Source organism: Dasypus novemcinctus, chromosome 3 (genome assembly GCF_030445035.2).
Source record: "Dasypus novemcinctus isolate mDasNov1 chromosome 3, mDasNov1.1.hap2, whole genome shotgun sequence".
Classification (NCBI taxonomy): domain Eukaryota; kingdom Metazoa; phylum Chordata; class Mammalia; order Cingulata; family Dasypodidae; genus Dasypus; species Dasypus novemcinctus.
In genome coordinates this window covers 67855760-67877941 of record NC_080675.1, presented here as the reverse complement: position 1 = coordinate 67877941, position 22182 = coordinate 67855760, and the positions used below count along the sequence as shown (strand labels likewise).

Below are 22182 nucleotides of genomic sequence, written 5' to 3'. Positions count from 1 at the left end.
ATTTAGTGTTCATCCCCAAAGGGAATAAATAATTTGCTGAAGGCTAAACAACTATTAAAGATCAAAGTAAGAATATCCAGGTGTTCTTACTTTTCACCCATTGTTCTTTGAATTGGTCACACTGCATCTATATGAATTAATAAAACATGAAAATGAAGCTACTGTTAGTAATGAAAGAGTATAAGCTCAAGTTCTTGAAAGATGGGGGTAAAATCAGAACAAATACCTGCCTTAAAAAGGGTTTCCTACCTTAATTTTATTTACTCCATTTGTAATAGTTTGAGACATACTTGGAGGAGAAAGCTTTGAAACATTTCTTTTGGATCTCCGAGGTATTGTTAAATGAAGTCTTGGAGTGGCAAGCACTATTTTACATGTATTATTCATGGCATCAGGAAGCGTAGTTTCTCCAGGCCTTGGTTTTTCATTACCTTCCTGCTTTGAAGTCCCTTCTGGTGTCACCACACTATCAGAAACCATTACTTGACTGCCATCATTAGTTGGCATACAATTAGTACTTAGAGTCTTAACAGTAGTATTTTGAGATTTTTCATGGTCAGAATCAATGCCTTCTAAAACAAACGTTTCCTTTGTGCCCTTAGTGGTTGCAATTATATCCTTCTTTGAGTGAAGAATTTGTTGAGCCAAGTGAGCACTAGCTAATGCCTTGTTTGAGACTTCTACAGGTGAAACATTTTCACATTCTTGCTTCAGAACTGGAAACTCTGCAAGAAACACAAAACTAAAATTTGAAAAAAAGTTATATGAAATTAAAAGAGAGAAATAAAATAGTCGACTTAAAACCATGTATAAGTAAAAATAAATCTTCATAGCATGGATCCTGGCTGGTGTGACAGTTTTCCTGTCACTCCTGCCTCCCAGAGATGGTACCACTGTGCTGCACCCAGTTCTTAGCCTGTGGGCCAGTATCCACCTCTCTTCTGAGCTCTCAGATTGTGAAAATGGGGCAAGTAAGAGGGAGCAGCTAGTCGCTGCCCAAAACAGGGAACCATGAGGAGTGGTCAGACCAGTGGGCCAGACAGCAGGAACAGCCATGGCTTCTGCTGAAAGGAAGAAGGGAACGGCCCTGTGCGGTGGTTCAGTTGGGCTCACGGGCACCTGGGCCATGTCTGTGTATGTTAAAAGAGCCAAATTCCAGGGTTCACCAGGTAAATTTAACACATACGCAACCCTGAAAGAACAGAATGTAAAGAGCACAACCATATCAGTTTGAGGTAATCAACATTCCTGGGAACAAGATTCATGTTTTAGATTAGTTACCTGGACCTGGGTGTGAAAGTATGAAACACGAAGGACTGATCTGGGACACCATGGTGGAGACTATTGGACTGCACTGAAGACTATTAGTCAGTTGGATGAGGAAGGGCCTGGGGAGTGGTCCACACTGAAGGCAGAGACATTAATGAAAGATGATGTGGCCTGTGGAACTGAAAACTCAACTCCTCATAAAATTTTGCTTGATAGAATATTTGAGTTGCCTTTTGAATCCCAGAGGAGGCCAGATATTTGGACCTACAAACTAGAACAAATCAATGCTTTGAGGACTGATGAAGAGTATTCAAGAAAGCCTGTAGAAGCCATTGCCCACTGTTGCTGCATAATGTTCTTTTGAAGACCCAGATAGTACCGCTGATGACCTAGATAGTGACGATCACAGTGAGACCAGCAATAGCATCTCAACTCCTTATGACTTCCCAGCCCAATGCTTCTGTGCACCAGTTCCCTGTGCCTCTGTGATTGTCACAGCAGCTGCTACTTTAGGGCAGTTACTGGAAATCTTGCAATTATTCTATGCAAAATTACTACCTCGATTATCCAGAGCAGGGGGCCCTCAGCCCCACCAGCGTAGTAGGTACGGTTCCTCCTATAATGTGAGTCAAGGAAGCCTACTAAGTGAAGTAGACCACTACCAATGAACAAGATAATAACCATCAGGAGAGAGACTCAATTCATTCCTGCTACAGCTCTGGCCCCTTCTCTAGAGATGGCCATGCAGATTTTGGAGAACAAGAGAAAGCCTTGGAGATGATAGATGAAAAAAGAAGGGGAGGGCATGTGAGCCTAAGGAGACTAAAGAAGATGCCACATCCCATCCAACTGTAGATCTGGTATTACACAAAGACCCCAGGAAAGTTTTTCTGGACCCCAGGAAAGTTTTCCCAAAGAAAATATATTTTCCACTTTTACCTATGCCAGAGCACATTGGATCTGAGCAGTTGTTTGACTCCACCTCCAAGAGATTCCAGATGATGGTAACCCCTCTCTGCCCCAGTGGCTCCCTCAAGGGTCAGTTGGAGGGTGCTATGGCATTGACAAAATGTCGGATCTATATAGTAAGAAGCTATTGCCACTTGTCAGCAATCTGTCATTGGTCCAGTCCTGGAAGGTAGGGATAACTTCTGCAATGGCTACATGTACCTCTCTCAAGGATGAAGAACTGAAACCTTATGTGTATTAGAAAACCCCACAACAGACTGAGCTCTTCCCTTAACCCCCTGCACACATCTGCTCCCTATCAATCCACTATCCTGGCTTGGAGTGACCCTGAAGCTCACTGCGTTTTCTTTAGGGCCCTTCCTTCAGCCTAAGAAGGAGATAAGCACCAGAGACTGGAAACAGAACAGTTAAAAAGAAACAAGGATTACACCTTTAAGTTCTAGCTGGCTCAGAACCAGAGGCCTTAAGTCTGTGCGTCTCTGTGTATAAAGGACTGGGTTCTCATCCCACTTTGTCCATAACAGCGTTCCAGGACTTCAGGCAGTTTCCTCATTTGTAAAATAGGAGGGGTATGGACCAGATGATCTCCCTGGTCCCCTCTAGTTGTGATATCTTTTTCTGTGGTATCTTCTTTGTATGGTGAATTTAATAAATTGTTAAAATGTAAAAAACAAAACAAAAAAACCCCACCCACAGACCTTTATCTACCCCAGCTCATGCACCACACCCACAACTTTGAGGTCTGAATGGCCACTAACCCAACTTACTACTCTAAGTGTGAGAGCCTGCTCTGGGGTACTGCCTGTAGGGCATGCACTGCAGTAAGTGTGGAGTTAAGTGACAAGAGAATGACAAAGAGAGACACAATTAGCAGGGAGTGGAGGCGGCTCAAGTGACTACACACATGGGAGGTCCTGCGTTCAGTTTCCAGTGCCTCCTGAAAAGAAGACAAGCACACACCGAACAGAGAGCAGACAGCAAGCACAAACAATGAGAGGCAGGGGAGAAATAAAAAAAATAAATCTTTTAAAAAAAAGGTACATGAATGGGATGAGGATAATGAGATGACATCAAATCAAGAGTAAAGCAGAGGCTAAAGTGAGAGTCAGATGATTTCCTTGGCCAAACCATCATCAAGGTTTGGACACCAAGTGGTGAGATGGATGTTTGGTATAACCTGGAAAAGAAGACAAGTCAACCACCTCAGGGGCTATCCAACTACAAATCAGTGTGGAGATCAAGGGGAAGGGGAAGGTAGAACCTTATCATGTGCAGTATACATGTTTCCATGAGAACCTTTTTCATTACCTCACAGACATTCAGGGTAGTGGAGGAATCCAGATCCCTGAGGCTCAAGGAGATGATGGATAGAAGGTGTATGTTGATGAGACAGATCAAGAAATTGTGGATGAATTTGCCATATGCCAGGCATCAAGTCCATATATCAGGCTATGACGCACTTTGCATGCCTGTCCTCCAGGCACATGTGTCCTAGTGTGTCAGCAGTGATGAGCAACTTATTGGCTAATATCAATGCCCCTATGCCCACATAACTGCCTCTTACCAATGTCTCTGCATCTGATTGTTTTGTGGCCCCCAACTTTGGGAAGGAGATTAGTAAAACTGCTAGACTGCTACATAATTTACTGAGGACCAACCTCTCCACATTCAGGAATAATTTTGAAAGCCACAGTAGATTTGCTGACCAGCACTACTTTGTTCAGAATGAAGGTACAAGAACTGCAGAGCCCTCCAAGAACCAGCAAGGTAGTAAAGGCCTATCTGAACTCCATTTATGAGACATCTTCAACAACTCCATTACTTATACAGCCACCATATCAGCTGAAGCAGGATCTACCTCCAGAGGAAGAAGGGACCAGCATTTGAAACCTGGATTTCTAGCCCAAACTCATGCTCATTGTGTCAATCACAGAGGAAGAAAAGAATTCCTATAAACCTCTTCTCTACCAGTTTCCTCAGGAGATGTGGGAAAAGTCAGTGCAAAAGTGATGGGGTACCTGTTTCCCCAAGACATGAAGTATGCTCTAACTGTTTAAGAGTACTGACTACAGATCCTACACTTCAAGGTGAAGTGGCTCTACAATGACTACATGCAGGATCTGTCTGCCCTCCAGGGCCAGGTACCTGAGTACCCAGTGTGGTTTGAGCAATATGTGTTGCAGTGGCTGGACAAGAGGAGGGTGTGTCCCTGGAATTCCTGCATGGAGCCGTGGAACGAGATAAGAAAGAAGGGTGCTAGCAGATCTCAGAACATGAGCTCTTTTTCTGCTCTGGGATGGATGTCTTCTCACAGCTTGGGTATCAAGTATCATCCAGAAACTAGAATGTCAGATCCTAACATCCTTGCTCACTACATGAGATTTACTATGACCATCAGGAAGGTGCTGATGCAGTTTACGGACATCTTATCAAAGAACTTCCCAGTTTATTGCATGAAGGTGAAACTGCTCTGCATCCTGATGAACAACATGCAACAACTGAGGGTCTGGCTGGAGGAAATGTTTGAGGACATAGGCGCAAGGAGTTGGACTCTGAAGTTGTAGGCAGTGTAAAGGAGCTGTAGGCGAAACTGAATACAGTTCTGGATGAGCTCAGCATGCTGTCTGGAAACAGTTTCTAGGTGTGACTCAGTGAGCATATTTGACAAATGGCTGACATTCTATGCTAGGTTTGGGGCCCAGGGATTGCATCCCCCAACACAAGGGCCTCAGTGGCTCAGAATGCAGATAGTGTGCTGTGGCCTCTCATGGATTTCCTGGACGGCAGCCTCAAACACTTTGCAACTGTATGTAAGATAACGGTTCTGAAGCATGTGCTGAAGAAGGTATGATGGGTGGTGAACACAACAGAAAGGATGATTTTTCTGCCCATGCTCATTAATCAGGCAGGTACTCAGATGATCTTCACTGCTGCCAAGGAGCTGAGTTATCTTTTCAAACTCAAGGATGACATGGTGGTAAAGGAAACATGGAGTCTCACTCCAAAGAATTGTGCCGTGGGAAGTGGACTTGATCCAATGGATAGGGTGTCCACCTACCACATGGGAGGTCCATGGCTCAAATCCCAGACCTCCTTGACCCGTGTGGAGCTGGCCTACACGCAGTGCTGATGCACACAAGGAGTGCCGTGCCATGCAGAGGTGTCCCCGCATAGGGGAGCCCCACGCACAAGCAGTGTGCCCAGTAAGGAGAGGCGCCCAGCACGAAAGAAAGTATAGCCTGCCCAGGAATGGTGCCACACACACACAGAGCTGACACAACAAGATGACGCAACAAAAAAAGAAACACAGATTCCCGGTGCCGCTGATATGGATAGAAGTGGTCACAGAAGAACACACAGGGAATTGGGGTGGGGGGCAGGGGGTGGGGAGAGAAATAAATAAATCTAAAAACAAAACAAAGAAATGTGCTGTTCTTGACCTTGGCCTGGACACCATCAAGCAATACAATACTTCTATGCAGAAGGCACAGGTTCAAGAAAACCTTCTTAGAGAAGATCCCAGATCTGCAGTCCCTGAACTATGCCCTGTCTCTATGCACACAAATCACAGACACCCTCATCAAGACCTGTGTGCACTCACAGACTGCCCAAGGGGAGTCTGGGGTGGATGATGCTGTGGGAGAAGTCTCTATTCAAGCAAACTTGTTTACACACCCTAGTACTGGGGAGCACAAGGTCACAGCAAAAGTGGTAGACACTAATAACTTCAAGAGGCAGACCACAGGTATGTTCCAGCCCTTTGTAGAAGTGACCATGGTTGGTGTACATCAGTGGTAAGAAAAAGTTTGCAATTAAGTCCAAAAGCAACAACTGGGCCTCTAGGTATAATGAGACACTTCACTTACTCCTGAGAAATGAAGAGGGACCAGAGGTCTACGTTGCAGATATGCATGAAGGATTACTGCTTTGCCCAAGAGGATCGCATGCTGGAGCTGGCCATGATGCCTATGAGGGATGTGGCAGCCAAGGGCAGCTGTGCCTGCTGGTGTCCCTTGGGCCAGAAGATCCACATGGATGAGACAAGCATGACAGTTCTCCAGATTCTGTCTCAGAGGCACAATTATAAGGTGGCCCAAGAATTTGTGAAGCTTGAATCGGAATCTCGTTCTGTGGAGGGGAGCTGAGCACCTTTGGTCCCTGTAACAATTAGGCAGCACCACTTCCACATATCTGTGGGAGGTAGCTTGTAGTCAGTTTAGAGTTCTTGTGGTCAAGAGGCTAACTCCTTCAGTTAAGGACATTTAAGGAAACATTTTTGGTGGTAAGGGTATGGCTTTTCATATCCTTGAAACTGGGCTGTGGGGGTTACCACATAGGGAGATTTTCCATAAAGAGAGGGATAGATAGTCCTGAGAGTGCCAGTCATTCTTGGTAGACATCCTTCCACTCCATACCTCATCTCTACCCCTCTCCATAATACACCCTATCTAGTTAAGACATATATCATTAGAAGAACAAAATGAGACAGCCTGGTGCTTGTGCCTGGCTGGCTAGGCAGTCAGTTGAATCTACAGGTATCTCTCGATCCCTGTAGTCTAGACTGGGGTATGACCAGAGCAGAAACACAGAGAATAGAATGCAGGCCATCCCCTGAGCAGAATTCACTAATTTTGTGTGACTCTGACAAGAACAAGGCTTTGAAACTAAACAAGATACTTTCTAGAAATGAGCTTTGCTAACCCTCTCCCCCAGATTACATGCCATGAGTAGAACCAGGTCCATGTGGTGCTTCAGAGCCCTGAGCAGAACTCAAGCACCAGACCATCTTCCTAGCAGTCGCCTTACCTTACTTTGTGGGTGGGGGAACGATGCTTCAGGACATGGGAGGCTGTTCTTATGTGTACGTACCTGAGGGTTAGTTGAAGGAGCCAGGAGAAAGGGCTATATTTCCTTCTTGGGTAGGCCCTGAACAAAACCCAATACTGTAAAAACTAGTCTATAAAGAGTTCCTCTTACCTATGGTCTCAACTTTTGGCTGTCTTCCCCCTTGTAGAAAGAATCTAATTTTTCACCTTTTTATTTTTTGGGAGAGTCCTTTCATCTGGGTAGATTGCTAGTCCCCTCACAGATGTTGATTCCTACCAAAGGTTAGACTCAGGCCTCTCTGTGCAGCAGAATGGAGGGGGAGGGGAAATTAATACTCCTTGAGAAGTTCAGAAACAAACTGTTTTAGGGACTTCCCAGATCCTTGAAGAGAGAAGTGACATGTCTATGAATTTCCTTGGTAGCAGCCTCTGAGACTTCCTGAGAACTTGGCATTGGCCACTATATGAAAGTAGAAACCAAGGATCCTTGTTATTGTATAAGCCATTGTTATAGCAGCCAAATAAAATAAATCTTCAGGTTAAGAGTGTTCCTCCCACTGTCGGGTGTTTCTCTGAGTGCCCCTGGCTTTTAAAATTCAGGCATAAATTTACCCACAGTCACTGCATATTCTCCACAGAGCGAAAATAGTTATCTAGACTATCTAACAATACAGTCAAGTTACAAAGTAAAAAAGACAATACATACAAGTTACAAACTACAAAACAAACAAAACAAAAAGCACTTTACCATAAGTTAAATTATGCAGAGCTGATTTCTTCTCTTGCTGACATTGAATCTTTTGTTTCATTGGAAGGAAAACATTATTTGATGATTCTAGAGGAACTTCTTGGACTGAGGTTGAGATTTTCTTTAAAGAAAGAGGAGGATGAATTCTGTTAGTCACTGGAAAGGAAAAAAAAAGCCTTTTAAATATCTTGAAATAAAGAAACTTCACTTCGATAATGATCAGGACAGCATAATGTATTTTTGCAATACGTAACATTTACATAAGTTTTACCCTTTATTTTCTTCTCATTCCTTCACTCCATTATGTGTGGAAGAATTTTTTAAAAACTTCTCCATGTTAGAACTTCCCAGCTCCAGACAAAAGTGTACTACTAGTCTTTGAAACCTGGAAATCTAGAATCTGGTGCTGCCACAAATTGGATATGTAACTCAGAATAAACTGAATGACTTCTCTGGGCCTGTTTTTAATTTGTAAAATGAATGGCTTTAGTTAAGATTATATATTAAATACCACCCAGTCTTTTTCTGCTTCTGGTTGCTGTAAATATCTAAACTATGAAAGAAAAGGGGAAGTGTTGTAGCATACTTTAAAAATCAAAATGTTGAGATTCAATAGTATACTCAGTCTCTTTAGAAGGTTTTCAAAGGCACAAATGTGATAGGCTTATGACCTAGACAAATACGGACTAACAGTGTTGCTTATATTTTATCCTGTTTTATATCTGAGGTCCTTAAAGCTTTGTTACTTGATATAGAAATGGGTTTCTTCCACAAAAAAGAAAGCTCATAGACTTAAAATTTGTGCAAGCGAAGGAAGAACTGAGTTATTTTATATGTTTAATTTCAAATGTTAAAATTGAAAAAAATAGGTAGTAATTATGCTTTAATAAGTATGCCACTTTGGCCTAAGACATTTAATATAAGATATTATTATGATTATATCTATCATTTTAAAAAAGTGATGTTTCTGTTTCTTTTCTAACTCAAGCTCCTGGAAATAGATGGGCAATGCTGTAAATAAAGTAGGTAATTCCAGCAAGCATAATATGTTGTACGTATTGGGTTATCTGGGAGTCCAAGGTCATGCAGAGACCCTTCAAAAGGTCTCTGAAATTACATAAAGAATTTGTATTTGTATTTATATGAATTTTCTGGGGAAAGGGCCAATAGTTATCAGATTATTAAAGCAGTCAGATATTTCTTTCTCATTGAATACTGTTACTTTACATTATAAAATGTGCTTTAATGTGCATTATTTCATTCGCTTTTCCCTTTTCTCCCACACCATGGGAAACAGAGTATTTTGTGTAGTGCCCCCAGCTCCATTCCAAACTCCCTTAGAAAACTCTGCTTTCTATATAAGAGTAGGCCACTGTCCTTGAAATGCAACAATATAGTAAAAATCTACTGTATAATGGTTACAACATGGGCCTTCAAGTAGATACCTGTGCTCAATTCTCAGTATGTCTCATTGCCTGTGAGAACATAAAGCAGACTTACACTATTATAAGCCCATTTCCTAGACTATGAAATGATCGCCACCTCATGTGTTTGCTGAAAGGACTAAATAATATATTTAAAATATCCTGTCATTTATCAATTACTACACCTCATCAAAATCTCAATTCCAAGTATCCCAATTTCTGACACCACCTATCTTTCCAGTTAATTCCTTCCAATACATTGACTATCCCAACAAGACCTATACTTCTTTTCACACTCCGTTACCTCCTTTATGTCTTCTTTTCCCTGTCTAAACAGCTTAAGCTTCACAGTCGATCACTATAAATCACTCACTTGCTGTTACTTCACCAATCATAAAAAACAACAATAAAACCTCTCTTAACCATACTTGCCATAATTTTTCTACTCCCCTTTATGGTGAACTTATAAAAAGAAATGTCTGTGTTCACTACTGCCAATTTCTTTTCTTACATTATGCCTTGAGTCCTCTTAAGTCATGTGTTTGCTCCTACTGCTCCACCTAAACTGCCTCATCTAAGTTATCAGTGTCCCCCACAATGCTAAATTCAATGGCCAAATTTCAGCCTTCATCATACTTGACCTATCTGCAGCAGTAAACAACTGATAACTCTCTTCTCCTTAAAACACTTTATTCTCTTGGCTTCCAAAATCTCACTCTCCTGGTTTTCCTCCTTCCTCATCAGTTTCTCAGTTGCCTTCTCTAGTTACAAGTCTTTATTACAACTTTTAAATGTTGGAGTGCTCCAGGACTTAACACTTGAAGTTTTCTCTTTCTACCTACATTCCTTGGTGATCACAATCTCCTATCTAATCTCCTAACTAGCTCCTATTCCACACACACCCCCAATCTTCCCCATTTCAGTTAAATCACTCCATCTTTCCAGTTGCTCAGGCAAAAAAACAAAAACAAAAACCATGTAGTAGGTTGTTCTTTATATCTCTTTAACATACATTATGTACCCAATCTATGAGCAGATCATATGGGTCCTACTTTCAAAATGTATATAGAATCCAACCACTTGTCATTAGCCTGCTACCATCTTGATGAAGCCAACATCATCTCTCAGCAATAATTTTCCATTTCAAACCAACAGTCAGTGATACTCTAAAAACAAGCCAGATCTTGGCATTCCTCTGTTCAAAACCCTCCAATAACTTTATTTTGCTCACAGTAGAAGCCAAAACCTTCCATTTTCCTACAAGGCCCTACATTATCTGACTCTTCCTCTCCAGCTCTGTCTACTCACTCTACAACTGACAAACTAACCTTATAGCTAGTCTTTGAACTTGTCTCAAAAAGGCTCCTATCTCAGGCCATTTGTTCTCTGAATCATTGTTCCCCATTCTCTCTGCATATATCACTTCCTTCAAATTTTGTTGTTACTCAAAAGACACCTTCTCATTGAACCTTACACTGATCAACCCACTGAAAATTACATCCCCCTCTAGCTCCACCCATCAGCTCTCACTCTACGTTTTTTCTTTTAGTAGAACTTTTTTACTGTACGATAAAAATTACTTATCTAATGTGTTAATTATCTGTCTTCCCAGATAGCTAAACTAGAACAGGGAGTTCTGTCCATTTTCTGTCCTTTACTAGATCCTAAGCACCTAAAACAGTCGCTGACATATTAAACACTTAAGATGTTATAGCCATTTAACCAACACATAATAAAACTAACCTCTTAGTGAATTATCTGATTGGAATGATTTGTTGTTTTCCTTTTCTTCACAGAGGTAGGTATGGTGCAATAGTCTTTTCACAGCTCCATTAGGAGTTAAGATTTTGTTACTTTTACTTTTCGGTGATTCCAACAAACTACTGTTTCTTGAAGCTTGTTCTTGTTTGTCACGCAGTACTTTTTCTTTCATTCTCTGAAATATTTTTACTGGTGATTCATAGGTTACTTTCTTTCCGAATCCATCCTTGTTGGGCTTTATAGCACTAATATCAAGAGAACTGTTAGAATTGGTAGCCTCTGCCAACATGGTAGACTGAAATATATTTTTATTTTTGAAAGTTGTAATTTCCAAGAACTGATTCTTTTTATGGTCATGTAATTTTAAAGAGGAGTTCTGATATTTTGCCAAATCTTTTACAGGAGTAAGTGTGCCTGAAGGAATGCTGTCAAAAAAGATTGCCTGCATAGGTATATTGCTCCTTTGCAAAGTAGTCCCTGAAGATAAGTGAATTTCTGGATGTTTCAAGGGTGTTGCAATCATCTTGGTAAAACGGTAGCAACAAAGTTTCTTTAACACAAAAATCACTTAGGCACAATTTTCAGAGTAGAACTTCAGCAGGGGTACAGAGGAACCTGTAGTTCAATGTGAAATCAACCTTTATCATGCTCTGATGCAGAAAAAGTTAAAATTTTCTTTCCATAAAACATATACTCATTAAAAGGCTAATTAGCATATTATAAAATTGGATAATTTATAGCTCACAAATCAGATTAAGACTATTTTTTGTCAAAGTCTCATTTTTATTGTGTTTCAATAGACAAGCTGGTTAGTCTTCAAATTCACTTCTCTACAAAAAAGCAGTTTTGGACTTCTAGGAAGATGGCAGGGTAGGCAGCTGCAGGGCTCCCTCATATCCTAGAAACAGCTACTGGACATGTAGAAACTGTCCAAAACAACTGTTCTGGGGTTCCAGAGACCAAGGGAGTATTGAGCAGTATCCAGGGAAGAGGAGGACAAAGAGACTGAGAAACCGGAGTGAAAGACTATAACATGTTCACCCACATATGCTAGCTCCCACCTCCAACTCCCAGATAGGTCTGTTTAATCCCTGCCTGGTGGGCTGCTGCAGACTGGGAGGGTTGTGGTTAGCTCTCCTCCCCAAGAACAGAGGGGAACACGGCCCAGATCTGATCCAGCTATTGTCCGGTGAATTTAGATGGCTAAATCCCTTGCTTCAGTCTGTCCTGAAAAGGCACTGCTACACCATTGTTTTGAAGCACTTGAAAGATAGAACCATCAGAGGGTTAAAAATACCCTGTGTTCTTAGAGCTCTGGGAAATAAAGCTGTAGTGTTCCATCTGTTGGGCAGGCCAAGAAAGCACAGCCTTGGGTAGTTGATATGAAACGCATTTGGCATCTTTCCTGACCCTTTCCCCAGGGTCCTCTGAAAGTAGACTGAGCCTCTGCGTGGGTTCCGGGGCTTGTTTTGGCTGGGGAATACAGACTAACCAACTTTCAAAGAAGAGCCTTAACATACATTTGATATTGGTATCAATATCAAAATCCTAGATAAGAAAGAGAAACTGGCCTTCAGAATAAACTTATCAGGATAATCAGAGGCCTAGGCATCAGCCAAAAAATTCCAAGCCATACTAAGAAACAAAATAAGGCCCAGTCAAAGGAATGAATTAAAAAGTCAGAAGCAATACAAAGTCTGGAACAACTAATCAAAGATGTTCAAACAAATCTCTTAAACCAATTCAAGAGGGAAAATATGACTAAATAGATAAAGAATATTAAGACACTGGGTGAGCATAAAGAAGAATTTAAAACATGCAAAGAAAAGTAACAGCTCTTATGGGAATGAAAGGCACAACAATGAGAATGAAAATACACTAAAGACATACAAGAGCACATCTGAATAGGCAGAAGAAAGGATCAGTGAGCTAGACAGTTGGAAATCCGAAAATATAGAGAAAATAATGGAAAAAACTCAGCAGGGTATTGAACAACAGCACAAACATAAGTGTCATGGGTGTCGTAGCAGAGAAAAAGGGCAGAAAGACTACATGAGGAAACAATGACTGAAAATTTCCCAACTATTATTCAAGGCAGAAATATATATATGTTAAAGAAGCACAACAGACTCCAAACAGAAAAAATCTGAATAGACCTACTTGGAGACACATACTAATCAGACTGTCCAACACCAAAGATAAAGGGAGAATTCTGAAAGCAGCAAGAGAGAAGCAATTAATCACATACAAGGGAATTATGGGAAGATGGCATCAAACTAACAGGCAAAGCTCAATGCTCTCACAAAAACAATGTAGAAAGAGCCAAAAGCTGTCCAGGGGACCTGCTTTGGGGGTTAATAGACCAGGACAGTGCTACAAAACTCTCAAGAGGGTAAGGGACAGAGACAAAGAGATCAAAACAACAAACGTGATTTACCAACCCCAGCAGCAGCTAGGTAGGGCTCTCCTCCTCCATCCCCACGATAGTTAAGTTAGGGTAAAACCCATGGCTTACTGCAGCCAACTGAGAGGGGAACAGATATTTTCCTCCCTGCCACCTGTTTCAAGGGAAAAGGGAGGTGGAGTTGGGGTGCTTTTCTTCAGTTAATTCAGCCAGGAAAGCCTACTTTGAATCTCTGATCTGGAGATTCAAAATAGGAACACAGGAAAGCCCAGAGTGAAACAGCTACATGGAAAGGTTTGCTGACAGTGCCATCTGCTGGTTGGTCTGAAAATTGCATGGACGAAAACTTCAGTTCTCTTTGTATCCTACCTGTGGGAGAAAATCTACACCCCACTAGTGAGTCCCTGGTGCAATTTTGATAACTTAAGCTGGGCAATTTTAAAGACCTATAATAAGTTGAATCAAATAGCAAAGAAAAACTGTAAAAAAAAAAAAATAGACAATAGAGAGAAAAACTGGCCATCAGAGTAAATTTACCAACATATTCAGATGCTTAGACATCAACAAAAAATTACAAGCCATACTAGGAAACAGGAAAAGAAGGCCCAGCCAAAAGAACTAGCCAAATATCCTGAAGAGATACAGGATTTAAAACAATCAGTAGTAATCACAGAACTCTCCTAAATCACTTCAAAGAATTTAAAGAAAATATGACTAAAGAAATAAAGGATATTAAGAAGACACTAGGAGAGCATAAAGAACGATTTGAAAGCTTGCAAAGAAAAGTTACAGACCTTATGGGAATGAAAGAAACGATAGATAAGATTCAAAGAGTCTCAGGGAATTAACTGAATGATAGTGTAAAATGCACAAACATTTGCATTATTGGTATCCCAGAAGAAGAATGGAAAAGGGGCAGAAAAGTATTTGAGATAATGACTGAAAGCTTCCCAGTCCCCATGAAGGACATAAATATCAATACCTAAGAAGGACAACACACCCCAAACAGAATAAATCCAAAAAGGCCTACCCTGAGACAGCTACTTTTCAGAATGACAACTATCAGAGATAAACAGAGGATTCTGAAAACAGCAAGAGAAAAGCAAAGCATCACATACAAGGGAAACTCAATACGGTTAAGTGCTGACCTCTCATCATATATCATGGAGGTGAGAAGTGGTATGATGTATTTAAGGTACTGGAAAAAAAACCTGCCAGCCAAGAATTCTGTATCCAGCAAAACTGTCCTCCAAAAATGAGGGTGAGCTCAGAGTCTTCACAGACAAAAGAATGATTGAATTACAAGAGATACTAAAGGGAGTGCTGCAGCCTGTAAGAAAAAAAACACATGGGTAAACATATCATAGTGTTTGTAACAAGCAGAGCTATTATGAGTATGATAGTGGTTAAAATGTAAAATCTAAGGTCATATATATTATTAGAAGGAAAGCTAAAAACTTTAACATGAGACTGTATAAGACAGTAAATTCTCACGTAAAACATGAATATGGGTGATACTGCATTGTAAGACAGTTTTTACAAAATATAAATACAAATAAACTTGAGAGAAGTAAAAAGAATAGCAGCTTTGTATGGCAGGCAAGGCATAGACAGATGGAGAGGTGATGAGTTTTGTTTGTTCATTTGTTTTTTGTTTATTTTTATTGGGATAATGAAAGTGCTCTGGGGATAATTGGGGAGATGAGTGCACAAATATGTGATTATACCAAATACCATAACTGTACTCTTTGGATGGATTTATGCTTTATTAATATGTACCAACAAAATCAATTTGTTAAAAAAACAACAACCAGAAAACTGCGTGTAGGAGAGGATGTGGAGAGACAGAAACGCTTACTCGCTGCTGGTGGGAATGTGGAATGGTACGGCCAATGTAGAATTCTGTTTGGCGGTCCCTAAGGAGGTAGATACAGATTTACCATGTGACCCAGCACACCAGTATTAGGTATATACCCAGAAAAATTGAGAACAATGACACAAACAGACACCTGCATACCAATGTTCATAGTGGAATTATTCATTATTTCCAAAGGAAGAAAATAACCCAGGTGTCCATCAGTCAATGAATCAAAAAACAAATTGTGGTATATACACACAATGGAAAATTACGCAGCTGTCAAAAGAAATGAAGTCATGAAGCATATGACAACATGGATGAACCTGCAGGACATTAGGTTGAGTGAAGCAAGCCAGGCACAATGGACAATTATTGTATGATTTTACCATTATGAACTAAATATAACGAGTAAAATCACGGAATTAATAGCTAGAATATAAGTCTCCAGAAAATAGAATGTGGTTAGAGACTATAAAGCTGAAGTTTAATCTGTGCAGAATTGGTAAAAAATTGTTTGTGAATGTCTGGAAATGAAAAGAAATGGTGAAAGCACATAATAGGATTTATAATTAGTAGAGCTAACATAGTGAGTATGATAGTGGTTTGTTTTTGGCTTTTTTTTTTTTTCATTTTTGGAGTAATGAAAATACTCTAATATTGACTGAAGTGATGAATGCACAACTCTGTGATTATACCAAATGCCACTGATTGCACATTTTAGAAAAATTGTATGGCTTATGAACAAAAAAATAACAGGGTGATATAAGGGAAAATACAGCAAATGTAAGATATGGACTACAGCTAGTAGCAATATTAATACTTTGACGATGCTCTTTCATAATTTGTTACAAATGTTTCAAAAACAATGCAATATTGGGGGTAGGATGAGGTACCGGAGCCCTGTACAACGTTATTTATGCATGTTTGTTTCATAAGTTCACAATTTTTACCATACACTTATTGTTTATTTATATTCATGTATGAATGACATACTTTAATAAATTTTTAAATGGGGGGAAAAAAGATACTGAAAGAGAAAAGACTGCCAGCCAAAAATTCTTTATCTGGCAAAACTGTCCTTGAAAAATGAGGTCAAGATTAAATATTTAAAGCTAAACCTAAACTGAGAGTTTATTAAATAGAGATCTGCCCTATAAGAAACACTAAAGGTAGTTCTGCAGGCTGAAAGGAAAAGTCAGAAGAGAGAGGACTGGCAGAGGGTGTAGAAATGAAGATTACCAGTAAGGGTAACTAAAAGGGTAAAAAGAGATATAAAAGTAAGATATGACATATAAATGCCTAAGGATAAAATGGTTGAAATAAGTACTGCTTGTACAGTAATAATAGTGAATGTTAAAGGATTAAACTCTCCAATGAAAAGATACAAGTTGGTAGAATGGATAGAAAATATGATTCTCCTATAAGCTATCTAAAGAGACTCACATTATCTATCTCCTGAGAGCCTCCATGTTGCTCAAATGTGGCCAGTCTCGAAGAAAAACTCAGCATGTAAATGTGTTGCCTTCCCCCCAGTGTGGGACATGACTCCCAGGGATGAGCCTCCCTGGCTAGAGGGATTACTACCAAGTACCAGCTGATGATATAACTAGAAAATGACTTGAATAAAAGGGTCAACTCGGACCAGCAGAATATCTCAGTCTACATATAATACCAGGAGTTAAAAATGCTTTTTGACCTGAATAAAAGGGGGAAATGGAAAGGACAAATGAGTTTATATGGCTATAAGTCTCCAAAAAGAGCTGGGAGGTTATCAGAGGGGTTGCCCTTATGCACACCTGAGCAGAGTCCCAGAGACAGATAAAAGTAGATACAACCCCAGGTACTGGTTCTTCTGAGGGCTGCAGAGACCCACAGGTTCTATGGTCATGGCAGATGGAGTTCAGTGCCATGTAAGTTAGCCCTACTTTGGAGTTTGTGTTTCTGTGTGATGGAGCTGGACTCAGACGTGATCTTTGTCCACAAGCCTCTCCTGTTACGTGGAAGGTGGGTGCTGAATTCCTTGAGCCACATCTGCTCCCAGTTTACACAATCTTACTTCCTGAGAGTCTAATAGGCCCAATCTCTACTTGACATACAGAACTGTTTTCCTCTAAAGACAGGTAATTAAAGACATATTGAAAGGTTCTAAGGACTCATATAAGACTCTTCCCTTTCATATCCTTCCTTCCCACCTTCTTAATTCAGTTAAGTAATAAGATGGAGAAGGTCAATATTCTGAAATTTCTAAAATTCCAAAAGACATAGAAAATTCCTCTAGGAATAAGAAAAAGACAGAAAATTCCTCTAGGGAGTCCTTCTCTCTCACTGTGTGATAACAGCAACTCAGAAACAAAAAGAACTGCCAACATTTCTCAGTGGTTTCAGTGTGTTTGATGGAATACAGAAATGGGTAGAGAAAAGTCACCTAGGATTTCCCTGACCCTACAGGCTTTGCAGAATAGAGGGGGAAAAATCCACTAGGTCCAGGTCACCCAAAATTAAGAAGAGTTAACTGAAGAGAAGAACAAAGAAAAATCATTAATGTTCAACCTGTGACAAAACATTAGAAAATGAGGAGTCAGTATACAGATAAGCCATACCCCTCAAATTTAGGAAAGAATAGTGTGGCCTGAAGGCCAGGCATATTTAACAGAAAGAAGTCTACTAGCAAGAAATTATGATTTCTTTGCTGAACTGGAGAGTGAATTCTAAAATGATATGTCTGTGCTTGCAGCAGACCATTGAAAGCTGTTTGGAAAATCTGATCTTCAGAACTTATTCTGAAAATTGAAAGGTGCTGATGTACTAGGAAAAAAATTGCTATTTATTCAAAACAAAGACTCAAGAATGAGAAAACCATTGTATGGAAAAGTTGGTTTTGAGCATTTATAGCCTATGTAAATACAAAATAAGGCTAAACAACTGTTTGTTACCATGGATATGATATTGAATGTAAGTTATTTCTCCTCCCCCTAAAATATGAATAGTTCTCCTAGGAATTTATGGGAGTAGTAGGAGTAATAATAGTTGTAATAACAATTATTACAATGGAATAAGTCAGAAATCTCAGTGCACACTAACCAAAACTGGGAGGTGAAGTTGGAGAAAATGAGAGATTATAAGTTAAAAGGCAAATGATAACACTTGGAAAAAGAAAGCAGCATATATATGGTAAAGGGCTAATATACTTAACATTTAAAGAGAGCTAATGAATCTTTTTTTAAAATTTATTTTGCTTATCAGATTGGTAATGATTATTTCAAATTATATATTTGCATATTTTTGACCCAGTAATTTCACTTAAAATTTTTTCCAGCAGGAACAGCCACATGGGATGCAAATATATGTGGTAATAGCTATTATGTATTGAACATTCACATGCCAGGTACTAAATATAATCTTACAGCTACTCTAAGAGTTAAGTACTGTTTATTATTCAGTACTTAAAGATAAGGAAACTAAAGCTTAAGATGGTTAAATAATCTGTCCAAAATCACACTTAACTAGTAATAAAGAACAGGACCCAAGTCTACCAGACTTCAAATACCAAGTTCTTAACCAACAGGCAACACAATTGTGATGGTTGTTTATGTGTCAATTTAGCTAGGTTACAGCGTCCACTTTGAGGGTATTCTGTACATTTAAATCATTAGTCAGTAAATCACATCTATGGCTGATTGTAACTACAATCAACAAAGAAGATTACCTTCAGCAAAGAGAGAAGTCTGATCTAATCAGTTGTAGGCCTTACAGGGAGAGCTGATGATTTCAGCAGTGAGAAAATTTCTCTCTACTTTAGCCAGTCAGCTTTTCCTGGGGAATTCATGGAAAACTTCATCAAAGTTCTCAACATACAGCCAGCCCTACAGAATTTGTACTTGCCAATTACCATGGTCACTTGAGGCAATTCCTATAATAAATCTCATAAAGTTTACACAAATACATATATATGTATATATATCCTGTAGGTTCTGGAGAACCCTAATAAAATAATAGTCTATCATTATAAAAGTACATTCCTTGCATTACCAGGGAAATTAGAAACAATCTAGGTCTTCACCAACAGGGGACTAAATAAATTCGGCTCCATCCATACAATTGATTCAATAAAAGATACATATGCACTGAATGGCAAATATCCAAGAAAAATCCAAATAACAAATTAAAAAGCGTTTAACAAGATGTTCAATTCCATTTCTGTAAAACAAAACAAAAAACTGTTCATCCTTGAAGAGTAAGATGGAGACTTCCGCTCTCTAATTCTATTAATATCTGAAAACGTTTGCAACCAACATGTAATTTAACCAAAAGAAGACATTAAAAAAAAAAAGAAGACATAAGTTAAATGGATCAATTGTTTCCATAGCCCCGTAGTTCTTGGGTCCCAATGTGAAGAGTCTGGCACTGACACACGCACATTTCCTACTTGGTAATCATTCTAGCATAAAATTGTCCGCCCCTTCCCGACACTCCGGTGATCTTAGTGTCCTAGGTCACACCATTGAAATGAATCTGAGCGCGAAAATCTGACAATTAGTAGAAATACAACAAATACACACAAAATGAATAAGCAGTTGTGAAATTAATACCAAAGCCAATATCTACCAATACCCGCGTGTGCCAAGAGAACCGCGAGGCTACGAAATCCAGCGCCGGCGAGGACCCGGGGCAGGAGGCGAGGGAAGAAAGCAGAGAGACAGTACCTTGGCGAAGCCGGACGGCGGCAGTCCGGGCTCTGCTCCACGAGGAGGGGGTCGGTCGCCCCAGGACTTGCGCCTCAGGCCTGCGCGAGCCCTACACCGCCGCTGCCAGACCTCAGCCCACGCTCACGGCGCCTGAGGCTCCCTGACACAACAGTTTAGGAATTCAAATTCGAAGAGCCCGCCTTCCCGCCAGCCGGGTATTGGCTCGCTTGGGAAGTACGTCACCCAGAGTGTCTCACAGGCTCCACAAATCCCGGACGGCCCCGGAGCCGCGAGGGTAATGCTGTTTCCACAAGAAGTGGACGACCTCAAGCCGTCGAGGGTCGACAGCGCGCCACTCCAGTTTTCAGCCGCATTTGTTTAATCTCCAGAGAGAACCGGGTACGCGCCCTGAGCCAGCTCAGCTTTCCACACCTCCTCCCGTCGTGCTCTGCGGCTGGAAGTTCAATGTCAGAAGTCGCCCGCTCTCCCCAGCGAAACTGCGTTTATTAAGTTTGGCCCTTACCAGCTACCGTACATTTTCCTTCACAGTGCTCTGGGGAAGAGTTTTTAAACGCTTTAGTTTTTCTACGCTGTGTGTTTGCTAGTAACTTAGGCATAGGTTCCTTCCACCTTTGAGGAAACAGCATGCTGAATTCCTTTGAGGAAACTTTTGTTGTCTATGTCAGCCAAATATTTGAAGCCGAGGAAGAGCGGTTTGTTCTTTAGGGGATAATGGACTGAATGCGAAGTTACACTTGCAATGGGCTGTCTAGTTTGAGCTATTCTCGCCGGAAGAACGTAGGTTTTGAACCTGATCTTTCGTCTCGGATTCTAGGAGCTTTAATCGGCAGTTCTAGGTTGCAGGGCAGTTTCCTGCAGTAGCCGTTAGGGTTAGCCCAGCCTCAGACTGCACCCAGTGGCGCTGTGCTCCGTTTAACCATCGTGGATAGTGTGTGTCCTCTGTGCCCCGGCAAGACGTAGTCGCCAGCTGACAGCGCTATATAGGCACCTTGTTTCAGATTTGAGGATGAAGGACTGGGTGCACGTGGTCATTTTAGCCCTAGACCCCCTCCAGCTCCAATTCTGCTTCTCTCCAAAAATTCTCCCAAATCATCATTTGGGACATGACAGCCTCATTTTATGCTTCATCTAAGAAAATTCCTCAGTTTATAGAGTCATCGAATATCATGTATAAAGTTATGATTGTTTACCTAACCGAAGGGAAAAGTTGTAATGGATTGATTTAAGTGGCGTTTTGCAATTCCCTCTTCTAAATCCTGTAGTACTAATTTTGGGCACACGGAATATTCAGGATCCAAAATGCAAATTTGAAACATACAAATGGATACAAGTACGGAAAAGAAACCAGTGGGAGAAAGGGGAAGCAAATCTGCATGGATAAAATAAAATTTCTGCTTGTACACCATAATGAGGAAACGGCTGGACATGGATTTGCACCAAATTTGTAGGAAAGGCGTGATTTAAAATACAGTGTCGGAAGGGAATGTAACAGTGGTTTGAGCGCCTGCTTCCCTTGTACAAGGTCCCGGATTCAGCCCCCGGTACCGCCTTAAAAAAAAAAATACAGCAAATATGCCCTTTGTTAAATAAGAAGTTAGAGAGGTAGGCTTTCGTTCTCCAGAACTTCATAAATTCTTAAGGTATGAGAAGTTTCCGATGCTTGGTGGTGGAGATAGCCATGGCTTACACACACAAAATGTAAGGGCAAACACTCAAAATTATAGACTTTTATTTTTTAATTAAAATTGAGTTAATTACATTAAGTGAATTATTTACATTAATTTTAAGTTTAAAATTTCCTTCTCTCACTTTACATTTTTAGAATTAGTCCATTTTCATGTGAGAAAGAACTGGAATATAGTGTGCTCCAGGGTGAATGGTAAACAGGGCTTTACATAAGGATGACTAAGGATTTTCCAGGTAAAACAATTTATGGATAACAGCTTGTGTTGTGAAGGAATAGAGACCATAGGGCAATGTTTTGTCCTTTGGGAGCCCAATACACTGCTCTGAATGGACTGTCCTGTAAGTTTCTATCTATCTGGAAGGAAGAATACCTCCTATTTCCACAGCCATTTGGAATATTCTGTCCTGTCCTAGACCTTTAACTCACGGGAAAACTTGCAGACCCATCTGCAGCCCTAGTGGACAGGCATGAAAGGAAGAGACTGGAAGTCTCACACTGTGTGGGAGAAGCATCCAAGGGATCTGGGACTG

At 40.4% G+C, this 22182-nt stretch overlaps 1 protein-coding gene and 2 pseudogenes across 2 annotated transcripts in view; 2 read left to right on the top strand and 1 right to left on the bottom strand.

The window, feature by feature from the left end:
• Positions 1 to 20449, bottom strand: part of MIS18BP1 (MIS18 binding protein 1) — a 52251-nt gene extending 31802 nt beyond the window's left edge. For both annotated transcript variants that reach the window (XM_058293464.2, XM_058293462.2), the window contains exons 1-4: positions 19963 to 20449; positions 10980 to 11612; positions 7813 to 7968; positions 250 to 725 (exon numbers count right to left, since the gene is read on the bottom strand). In XM_058293464.2, coding sequence (XP_058149447.1) covers positions 250 to 725; positions 7813 to 7968; positions 10980 to 11520 — 1173 coding nt within the window. In that variant the 5' untranslated portion in view covers positions 11521 to 11612; positions 19963 to 20449. The remainder of the gene's footprint in view (positions 1 to 249; positions 726 to 7812; positions 7969 to 10979; positions 11613 to 19962) is intronic.
• On the top strand, positions 1055 to 1937 carry LOC139438160 (protein unc-13 homolog B pseudogene; annotated as a pseudogene).
• On the top strand, positions 2339 to 6383 carry LOC139438158 (protein unc-13 homolog B pseudogene; annotated as a pseudogene).
• Positions 20450 to 22182: the final 1733 nt, after the last annotated feature.